Source organism: Oryzias melastigma, linkage group LG12 (genome assembly GCF_002922805.2).
Source record: "Oryzias melastigma strain HK-1 linkage group LG12, ASM292280v2, whole genome shotgun sequence".
NCBI lineage: Eukaryota > Metazoa > Chordata > Actinopteri > Beloniformes > Adrianichthyidae > Oryzias > Oryzias melastigma.
In genome coordinates, this window is record NC_050523.1 from 25,003,443 (window position 1) to 25,015,446 (window position 12,004).

A 12,004-nucleotide genomic window follows, 5' to 3' on the forward strand; every position below is an offset into this window, starting at 1 on the left:
AAGACACCTCCTTCAGGTTGATGATCCAGCCGTTTGACCTGCTCTTTTCTTCTGAACATGCAGAGAAAAGGATTTCTTGACATTTTGTTCAGTTTTTAGGTGTTTGGTTCTTCTGGTCCTTTTTCCTCCCTAGGGAAGCTCAGGCTTTAGAGCTTCATAGATGTTGAAAGTTGTCACTACTGTTACTGAGAAGTGCATCTCTTTGCTCTACAACAACGGATACTGTTTGTCAGAACTATATTATCAGGAACACTGGAGTCTGTTTTATCACCCTGTAGAGGGAGTTACAGGAAAACTAAGTAAAGAATATTTATTTCTTTTGTTTTTTTCTTTCTTCATTGTAGACATCTATCTGTTAATCAGCTTTAGCTTAGAAAATATGGCATCAGAAATGTCCCGTCTGGTGGCGGTAAACATTCAGAGCATCACTGATTTCTTTGAAATTTTGCTTATCATTTTTGCTTAAAAATAAATAAATAAATGAATTAATCAGTTAAAAGTTCTCTAGAAGACAACAGTCACGTTGTCACAAATGGGCAATAGTGCTGCCACGATTAATCGACTAATTTACGACTATTTGACTATTAAAATAGTCGACCACTAATTTAAAGTCGATTAGTCGTTACTTTATATTCTATGGAGTCAGAGTGTAGTAAAGCTGAACAAAGTTCTGAGCGTTCAGCACCACAAAAAAATGCTCAGTTGGTCTCATGTCCAGATGGGTGATTGTCTGATAGGAGCCAGGTGAGCAGCATTCAGAGACTGTGCGCTGGGGCTGCTGGGAGATGAAGTGCAGTCAGTACTCTGGAGATAGCTCCCGCTGGTGACCAGAGGGGGAGACGGAGCTCTGTCTCCTGACACATGTACAGTTCTTTGGTTTTCTGTTTTGTGTAGGATTGTGCTTTGTGTTCACAGAAAAAGTGAACAAAATAATGAAGCTCAGAGACATGAGTTCATCCAGCATCAGCACCAGTTTTGCACTACATCTCCCATAATGCATTGGGTTAAAGTGACTGGACTTCTGCACGATGCTACTAAACTAAAATGATATATTCACAACAAAATAAAAATAAAAAAAATACATTTTGTATTAAGACTAAATAAAAAAGAACACTTCAAAATGTTCACTTTTTGTGTTGTTACAATTGAGCATAAACATGAAAATAATTTTTTTGCTTGTAAAATAAACAAGCATGTTGTGATCATATAATTGTTCTAAAAGGACAGTTGCTCTGGCACAAACATTTAAAGAAATATTTCTATAAAAATCCCTCTTTTTATGAGAGGTCACATTAAATTGCCAATTGAATTTATTAATACATTTTTAAAGGGCAAAACAACAACTTGAGCAAAATTTCAATTAATTTAGTTGAAAATTATTATTAAAAACTATCACGACTTTTATTACGACATTTAGGAAAAACAGCCACACCTTCCAGCTTTTCTGCCGGAATTATTACAAAAATTGTCGTGAGATTGTGGAGGGACTGAACCTCAATGCAGACTACAGAGTTTCTCCTGTTTTACATATTTGCATGCTGGTGTGCGACAGAATTTTTGTTAAGGAAAAAGTGTACCTTGGCTCTAAAAAGGTTGAAAAGCACTGCTCTAGGTGTGAATGTGAGTGTGTATGGGTGTGTGATTGAGGCCCTGAGACAGACTGGAGACCTGTCCAGGTGTATCCTGCCTTTACCCAGAAGTTAGGCTCTGGCATCTCTGTGACCCAAAACGGTTTGGAAAATAGATGAATGGTTTTACGCCGCATACCTTTCCTGACATAACCTTGTAACTTATCCAGGCTGGGGACCGGCACAGGGAGACCCAGACTTAGGGCCCCTGTGGCTACATAAGTAGGATGAAAGGTCTCGCCTAAGGGCCCTCACTGCTCACTGGATGAAGCTCATTGCACTTCCTGGGAAGTGGACCCAGGTTTCCTGTGTGGCAACCAACTGAGCTATGCAGCGGAAGAATGTAAAACCTGATTCTTATCTTTTTAATAGTCTCACACAGATACATTTCAATAATTTATGGCTGATGTTATTCACATGTATTTTTGTTCAACCAGCCCAAAAAGTGATGGAAATTCAAGTTGCACACTGATGCATCGCACGCCCGTATTGTAAACGAGTACGTGTGAATAGTCACTTTCTGTCTGTATTCCGTCTGTGGGGTCTGATCTCCACCCACAAGTGCAAATGTTAACACCAGGGCTGCAACAAACAATTATTTTAATAGTCGACTAATCACAGATTCATTTTTTCAATTAGTCGACTAATCGGATCATGCGTAAAGTTGATGTAAAACACACATCTTAACCATCATGAGCTTTAAACTAACTAAAAATAAAATAAAACCAAGATGATAGTTTATTAAACCTTGAATGAATTATTGCAGCTTCTGTCCTTCATTAGTTTCTGGTATTAAAACTAGACTTAAATGAAATGAGGTCGGCATCTGAAACAAGGAACTATTTATCACAAAAGATAAAGTTTTGGTCTCAGTGACTCAAATATTTTTCAAAAATACACGGACTGACCTGGATTAGCACTACTGTGAGTGTGTGTCAAAGATACATATTTGAGATAAAATTAAAAAAGTAAAAATAAAAGAATCGACTATTTTAATAGTGGATTAGTCATCAACTACCGGTAATTAACTGTTAAAATAGTCAGTTACTCGATCTGATCGACTGGTTGTGACAGCCCTAGTTAACAATACATTGGTCTCTCAGTGAACCATCCGTCTTAGTGTTTAGGAATGATTGACATGAACTTTTTTCAGGTGTTTTATTACTCTTCATCTTCCTCGTCTTTACAAAATCCTTCTCTGTTCACTTGTTTGCTCAGACATTAAGCTCTGACTCATAACTGGCTATACAGAGAACTCTAGAGAAGAGACTGGGCTGTACTGATGGTAAAATAAAAGATTAGCAAAGAGCTCATTCTCTCAAAATGGTAAGTAATGATGCATGGACTGAAGGTGGCAAAAAAAACCTAAACAGTTTTTTAAAATCCGAATTTAGAAAAGGCAAAAACATTAGAAATGAAGGACTTCAGCCTCGTCACAGCAAGTTTATAAAAGTGACATCTGAAGAAAAGAAAAAGAAAAGTAAATTGTTTTTATGTTTGCTTGGTCGTCACCAATGACGAGGTCGTCCTCTTGACAACTTTTAAATGTATGTTTTCACTTTTCACACACATGAAAAACTTAGGATTTTGTTTTTCAAAGTTAATAGACATGCTTCCCACCAACTGTAAACAGACGGTATGTGGTTCTATTCCTATAGAAACATGGAGATAAGCAGCTAAAACAGTTTCATGGTAATATTGGGCACAGGCCTGTTTTTGTCTGCAGTGATGAGGCACACATACACTCAGAGGCTAAGTGTATTAATAGGAGTCTGTTTTGTGTCAGGCAGGCCTTAATAGGATCAGTGTGAGAGACACGGGGCTGTCTGTCAGTCTAAGTTCATTAACTGATGATAGATAACCTGCACTCTGTGTGTGTGTGAGCTTTTAAGTGTGCTTCCTTCTCGTGTGTAAATTCTCCCTCCCTCTCTCTTGTGAAAGTTATAGCCCTCAATTGGAGGCCTTATCAGGTGCAGGACACATGGATGCCTCCTTCTCTCCTCCGTTTCTCCTCCTCCACCTCATCTTTCAACTTCTGCAAACAAACTTGGATTTTTTTTCCTCGTTTTCCTCTCATCCAATCTTCTCCTCTTGGTACCTCTCACGCAGGAGGAAGGACTCTTCCTTAAGTGCCTTTGCTCCTCATTCTCCTCCTCCTCATCTCTCCTCTGCCTCCCGCCTTCTGGACTGGCTTTTTGTTCAGACTTGAACCTTTTTCTGGATTTACTCCCTCTTGTGTTTTCAAAAAGTACCTCAGTGCAGAGAGAAAATAATCCCTTCTTTGCAGAGTCTTTAGCAAAGTGATCACACCTGAGCAGGTGGAGATAGCACCTTAAATCATGTGGAAGCAGCTCCACACACCAACATTTAGATTTGATCATTGAATCCAACAAACTCTGAATCCCAGAAATGCGAGCGGTTCTTTCTGAAGTGCACAGACCTGAACTGAACAGGAAGCTGGAGTTTACAAACTTCTTGATTGGAATTCATGAACACGAGAGCGGTTTACTGCAGCACACCAGGATGTCCTGTTTAATTTTTTTATGACACGGTTCATACACAAATTGATGACATTTTTCCTGCTACAGCAGTTTTTCATCTGAAAAATACATATTTTTATCCATATTTTGTTGCAAATGTTAGTTTCTAAATAATGTTTTAATATTTGAGAGCTTTTCAACTGTCAAGTTTTTATTGGCAAACATTATAATTCCTGATGGTTTTATAGAATGTACCTTGTTTTGTTGCTCGTTAGGGTTTTCTGCCCCAAAGGTACGTCTGTCACGCCTCTGACTGCTGGCCTGCTCCCAGATGACTGTTTGTAACTGAAGCAGTTTCAGAGCGCTGCACTCACACAGACTCACACAGAGATAAGCTGACGCTCCACAATGACTGTAAGCTGCTTGCTATACACACATCCACACAAAAGAGAGTCTATTGAAGGGAGATTTGTATATTACAATGCATGTGTCGCCCGCGTGTGTGAGGGAGTGTGTTAGCAGATGCAGTCTTCTCTCTTTGACGAGTCTGCTGATGATGATGACAAGTATTTACTTACAGCTCTGAAAAGATACTAGAGATAAAACACACCTGGCTGTAGTAACCGACAGTAGACATTTCAACGAGTTCTGGATGGATTTGACTCCAAGTTGGAGTTTTCCAGCAGCGCGGCAAGCGGGTCACCTGTCAATGATTTGTCAGTGATGTCATCGATGGAGGAGGGGTTCATTGTTGCAGGAGCCTCCATTTAGTGGGGACACCTTAAAGTCAATAGTTGTGAGTGGACTGAGGAATGGATTTGTGCTGGTTGACATGATAGTCTTCATGTCGGGATGAAGTTGCAGGATCATCAGTTGCTGAATTAAAACCGCTTACTCTGCATGCTTTGTTTCTAAAAATGGAATAAGAAAAATATTACAGGAAGTGAAGTTAATGTGGTTGTTGACTTTTATTTTTCTGTGTTTAGAGCGTCTGTCTCTTCCTCCGTCTGGATCTTCAGTTTGTTTTGTTTCTGGGATCATGATCCAACTTCCACTTCTGTCTGCAGCTCTTTCACGTGGATTGATTTCTCTGTGTGGAAAACTAATAAATCTGATGTCATTTTGTGATTAAACACCCCCCCCCCCTTCCTTTCTGTTGCAGGTATGGAGGAGAGGACAAACTCAGCGTCATGGGCCAGTGGAAGCCGCTCCTCCAAGGTACTACAGAGACACAATAAAGAAAACCAAACATTTTTGGTCGATTGATAATTATGCAGTTTATGTGTATTTTACTAAGTTTATGCCAAATTAAGTAAATCTTACACAATTGTGGATGATTTCTACGAGTTGCATATGCAAATTTGTGGCTTCCATGACAGCTTCACGTATGTCTGGCAGACTTTTCATGCATGTACCAGCAATGTATGACTTTTATTTCATGTACATGGCGCACATATCACATTAAAATGACATAACTGAAGGAAAAATAACGAATGAATTGGATATAAACAGTGCAATAAATACGCATGGCTCATGCACGACTCCATATTGTGTGACAGAAATATCAATCGGTCGATCTTTCAACCCTCCAGCAGTCTATACCGAGGGGAGCACATGTCAAAGTCACGGCCCGGGGGCCGGATCCGGCCCTCTGGGTAATTCTGATGGCCCCCCAGATCATTTTGTTTTATTGTTATTAATGACCCGATGTTATCTTACACTCGTTTCTAACTTGTGTAATTCTGACTAAATATATTTTTATAGAGAGTAAAATATTGAAAGTTATTTAAGTTAATTTATTCTGGAATAATATTTCTGCCTATTTAATTATGTTATCACCAATTTTCCTCCGTGTAGTATGAGTAACCTATACGACGTGTCTGTGTGACCCGGCCTTCAGGAACAGCTGAACAAACCTTTTAAATCAGTTCAAAGAGTTGGTCCACTACGTACCTGAGCTGCTGCAGCCATATTCCACTCAGCTTCTCCTGAGGTTCCCCAAGAGGACTCACATCTGCAGAACCTGCAGAATGTTTTCTCCACATCTGAGCCTCTACAAGCTTTGAAGTTTCACATCTTTACTTAAAAAACATTTCTTTTGTATGACTTTTAAACACATTTGACTACTGTTCTAATTCATTTAAATTTGATCTAATTAACCATTTTTGAATGCTTTTTCTGCTGCTGCTTTTATTTCCTTGTGTAGTATTTGATATTTTTCTTTTTTTGGTGTTTTTCTGACAGTCATTACTTTTGATCTTACTGAGCATCACTTTAAACTAAGGATGTAATGATTCTTCATGGATCAGTAAAAATGGATTCAAACTCGTCAACATGTTCATCGATGCAGATCAAATCAGTTTGTTTTAGTCAGACAAACAGAGCAACATTTTGATGTAAGGGGCAAAAAGAAAGCATACTTAGCCTTACAATACCTTTAAATTATTGTATTGAGATAAAAATCTGAAAAAATTTAAATCGTGGCTTTAAACCTGTAAATGATGGCTTGCCTGAATCGTTACATCCCTACTTTGGAAAAGCTGAATGTTGTTTAAAAATCCTCTGCATGAATATAAATTGTTTTCTATATAAATCATCTTGTAACAGCATTTCTTATCCTTTCGTTGGTGATAACGACTCCAGGATTAGAGAGTGTACAAGGAATTGAAAAGCATTCCTTTTATGTTGACTGTCCAGACAGCGTGCATCCATCCGCTCTTCTGTCTGAACTAAAGAAGTCCCGCTTTCATCAGAGTGGGATGAACAGTCGGGTACAGCACCCACTGAATGAGGAAACGCTGACGCTGTCCTGTCTGCCTTTTACAGAGTTATGCTGATGGCTCGCAGTACATGGCGTCACATGACAGCCTCTCCCCTCCGTACACCAACTCCCGGCTAACAGGTACTGTGAAGCTCCGCCCATCACTGTCACTGCTAGCTGAAGTGTCTGCAGAGAGTTAGGGAAAGACAAGTGGACACTGTAGGAGACATGTCATCTGGTCTGAGATTGCTCTCTCTCCCCCTCCTCTATCGCCCGCTGCATGGGCAAACGCCAGGCAGCGTGTGCTCATTTACCCATGATGCTCTCTGCCTCTGGCTCTCTTGGATGTGGCTCCAGTTGTGAGCAAATGGCCACTGACACAGATAATCTGCCTCTCTTTCTGCTTCTTTCTGACTCTCTCTCACTCGCAGCATCATTCAATCATTGAAATGCAAACATGCAGAGGTGTACACACACACACACACACACAGCTTAATTACCTTTGACTGAATGCATCAAATATGGAAGATGTCAGCGCTCAGCTCAGTCTCCTTCTGTCTGCCTCTCCGGGTTTCTCGGCTCTTTTCAGTTTTTTTTTGTCCTGGGAAACATTTGCTCTCAAACCTCACATTAGGAGGTACAGAAAGTAAAGATGCATAACCTGCATTTCTGTTGGAGTCTGAGGAAACATTCATTAACACAACTGTTGTCTGTGATGACACGGGAATTCTTTTTGTCCTAAATTACACCAACGTTAAAATGTAGTGTTTATGTTTTATATCATTCGTCGAGGGTCGTGGGGTTGACAAGGTTGTAGGGTGAAGGCGGTGTACACCCTGGACAGTCTGACATAGACACACTCACACACTTATATTCACACCTAGAAGTTACATTTTTACTTTAAAATTAAATTAAAAATTAGTCTCTTCAAGAGAGCCTCCTTATTATGAAAACATCGTCATGAAATTGTATTTTTTTCTTTCACAAAGTAAAGTGCGTCTTACGTTTATACATAACGTTTGCACAGCATCACACATTTCTTATTTTTGTATCAATAGGTTGTGGTTCAATGATTGCTAAATATTCACTTTTCCTTCTTCAAGCTCAGGCCAGCAGCTAGACATTAGATTGAGAAAGCTGGGAGGACTGTCTGGATCCTTTTTTCGATTTGTTTTTTGTTTTAAAACTGTCAACATGAGAGCATGACCACAGAACGGACGAGGGAGAATTCATCCTGACTTTAGAGGAACTTCTAGACATGTGGTTGCATTTTGTCACCCACCGTTGCGTCTTCATGATCAACCATCACCTTTACCAGGCTAGACGATATTGTGATGCTTGTTGTGTGAATGTGCAGCAGCAAAAAAGCTTTTTCAGATCCACACATTTCAAACAGCACTTTGGCAAAAAAGTCTGACCAGCAAGATGGGAGCTAAACCATCTGCAGGCACAGCAGCAGAAAAACCTGCTACACTTTACTTTCTGGAACCGGAAAAGTTCATTTCTGAAACTGAAGCTTTTCCACTTGCTCAGCAAATGGGTCTTTTTTATTATTATTTTGGAATACAAATAATATTTAAACTTCTTGGATGAGCATCAGGTTGCAGAAAACAGAGAGAATCCAAGCAAAGTGCATAAAGAGTTTTGTTCTTGTTGCGTGAAGGAGATGCAGTTTCACCATCAGGTGATAAACATTTAGCTAAATATTCTTTAAATCTGCACGTGCTGTGCATGTGTGCAAACACCTTTGAGGCGTTTTGGAGCTGTTTAATACAAATGATGTTGAGAATAATGCAGAATGCGTTCAAGCTCTTTGAACCTTACTTGTTTTTAGTGTTTTTACTGCTTTCTGTCATCATGGCCAGAGGACCACAGATGAGGACTAGCCTTTTGGCTAACTCTGTCTTTTTTAAAGCATGGCTTTCATCCTGTTTTAGCATGTGGTTTTCTTTTAAATTGCACTGTCCCTTTTTAAATAAATAAATAATAAATACAGAAATGAAAACCTCTGACCTGGCGTCTACATGCGTGGATGTTTTAGGTTCTGTTACCGCAGTCGTTCGTTCTGCTCTGTGACAACATGTGAACAGGGTCGGCTCAAATATTAGCTTCAGAAGTTAAACATCGCAGCAATGACTTTACTGGTCTAATGATTTAACATTTATCACAGTAGGAGTGCATCTGACTCTCGTACTGTCACGTTCAGCTTCCCTGTTACCCTGTCTCTCTGTTGAATTGAGTAGGAATGGAATTGGATCCAGTTTTGATTTGGTAGATTCTATAAATGCACTAAAGTCTCTCTGAACATTTTTCAAAAGAAATGCAGTAAAATAAATGAATATCAATTTATTTTTAAATCTTATTTCTAAAAGAATTGTTGAATTTATTTATGTTTTTAGAATTCAAAAACAATTTTGATGAAGAATCATATTAAAGCCACAGGAACCAAAGGGAAATTACACAAGGAACTGTGTCTTTTTAAGACAAGGATAATCCTGTTGTGCCCGACAAACAAACACAAAACTCAAAAATGCTGGTCCATTGTTGGGATGATCCATTGTGAGTGTGATGTGTTGTGACAGAGTTGTGATTATGGGATGTATCTAGTGGCGAAGCAGCAACAGACAATGGAGATTCAGAAATGGAAATATCATATTCTTCATCTGGCGCAGGGGAGCCGCAATTTACTTTTATAATGATAAAGCTAAGAGACACAGACAGGCAGGGATATGGAACACAGTCACACAAGCAGCTTCTTCCACAGCCTGACCTGTTTTTACCTGCAAGTGTTGTAGTTTGACACCAACAGTTTTTGGACAAGTCCTCTCAAAAAATCAATATTTTTGAGGCCGTTGGCCTTCTTTGTTCAGGTGAGTGTTTATCTCTCGATGGGTGATTTATCAAGGACAATATTAGGAGTAAAACACCTTTTATTTGGCAGCCAGAACACCAGAAAGCCATTTCCTCCATCAGTCGAGGTCAGGGGTTCGACTACCTTTAATTGTCTTGAAACTGATTCTAAAGGATCAGGTATAAACAATACAGAGTCGTCAAAGTGGGAAGACAAAAATTCCGTTGTGTTAATGTAATTTACCGACTTTAGACTTTGAATGTTTTACATGCGTGTAAAACATTATTTAGCATAATAGTTTTTAGAGCTGCCCTCTGGTGAAAATCTTGTTTTTAGAGTTTTTAACATGTCTGTGTGTCATTTTCCTTCTGAAAGAGAACAAATGTAATAATGTCCGAGTATTTCTCCTTTTAAATCAATCAAACTGTCTTGGACAGACTCTGTTTGAATGAATGATCTTCTTTCCATCAACAGCTCTGCTGCACATGCACTAAACCCTCATCTGTTCCTAGTGTCTAGTTCAGGTTCTGGAGAAGAGAAGATGGTATCTTCACATTGACTGCAGTCAAATGAGCCGCCGTTCACATTTCTGTGGTCAAATCAGCATCACTGGATTTTTGGTGTGAGTTTCATCCAATACTTACGGTAGCAGGACTGAGAACGCTGGAAAATCTCCACCAGACTCCACGGAGCTTCTTGATGTGACCACGGAAATGTGAACGGCGGCTCATTTGACCGCAGTTGGAAAGGATTGTAAATCAATGAAAGAGCATTTTGATGTTAGCTTTGATTATTTTATCAAGAACTCTGAGAAACCAATGATTGAATGTATTGATCACAGTCAATAAACATTGGAGAATTAGCTAAAAGAGTCTTTGGTGAACTGGAAGGAGAAAGAATCAGGATTTTGGAGGAAGTTCTGTCCATGAAGATCTTCACTTCCTCGTCCAGCTGACATCCGGATCAGAACCATACGGCTGGACATTACCCAGATTGATGGATGTTTTTATGTAGCAGTGGTGAAGATTTATGCTAGAGAGACACAGAGCTATCATAATCAGACAGGGGGGATCAGGGGCGGAGCTCCAAAAGCCACGCCCCCTCAGAGGAGATTTTGGAAGCAGAGGCTTCAGATCATGACTGTTCTCATTACTGGAGCTCCAGATCATGACGTGAAACTTCTGAAATGATGTAGGACTTGCATGGTTTGACCAATCACGAAATTCAACTGTAATACCTTGATTCAACCTGTAGGGGGCACACAGATGGTTTTTGACTATAATTTCAAAAATGAAACAAGTTTATTTTCATATGTCAAAGGTTTGGCAATGACCAACAGGCGCTGTTTTAAAACGTCATTTATACCAAAAGTTTATTTAGGGTTCAGTTACCTTTTAAAGACCCAGTCCTATAGAAATATGTTTTTGGAGCGTTTAACATGTAGTTGTAGCGTTTTTATTCATTAAGGAGGACGTTTATGAATTTAAGAAAATTAAGATTAAAATGGCATCTTTGAGTATTTCTTTCTTACAATCATGAACTTCTTCTTTTCCTTTTGGCTTTTCCCTTCAGGGGTCGCCACAGCAAATCAGTTTCCTCCATCTAAGCCTGTCTTCAGCATCAATTACAATTATTACAATCATGATGGATCAGGATTAATCAGATAAAGAAAAAACTGCCATCGGACTGCCACATCTTCCTGCTCTGCTCCATTCTGATGCCTCCGATCACAGACAAATAGATCCATGAACGTCTTTGTTCTCTTCGTCTGACCTGGAATCTGGATCTAAACTGAACAACTGGATAGAAAAAATATTGCTGCCGTTCTTGCTGCACTGATAATGTTAGCTTGGGGTTGTGAGGGGTTGTAAGCTAGCAGGAGAGAGTTTAAACAGAGGGATGACGGGAAATGAGCGCAGGCTTACTTCATACCAACAGTCACGTCCACAGTTCAGAGGTGAATTTCTAATAAACTCCTGCCCCTCTGCAGAAACTATGTTGTAGAAGATGACGACACAGGATTTTTGATCTAGGCTATAAACAGCATCATCATCATCATTACAAGACCACTGTGGACACTTTTCTAACACATCCGAAGATGATCAGAGTGGGATGTTTATCCTTTAGTATCAGCTTCATTTTGAACATTTGTTTCAGCACTTTTCCTAGTAAAAACAACAAATGGTTTAATATTCCATAGAGACTTTTGGAGTTGTTTGTAATAAAAGTTGAGTGAAATCCAGTCTAGCGTACAGAGAAGCATGTTTGTTTAGCAAAGACTTTA

At 39.4% G+C, this 12,004-nt stretch overlaps 1 protein-coding gene across 4 annotated transcripts in view; it reads left to right on the forward strand.

Moving 5' to 3' along the window:
• Positions 1–12,004, forward strand: part of LOC112144148 (transcription factor 4) — a 262,277-nt gene that overhangs the window by 60,158 nt on the left and 190,115 nt on the right. For all 4 annotated transcript variants that reach the window (XM_024268487.2, XM_024268485.2, XM_036214524.1 and 1 more), the window contains 2 exons: positions 5,271–5,326; positions 6,935–7,010. In XM_024268487.2, coding sequence (XP_024124255.1) covers positions 5,271–5,326; positions 6,935–7,010 — 132 coding nt within the window. The remainder of the gene's footprint in view (positions 1–5,270; positions 5,327–6,934; positions 7,011–12,004) is intronic.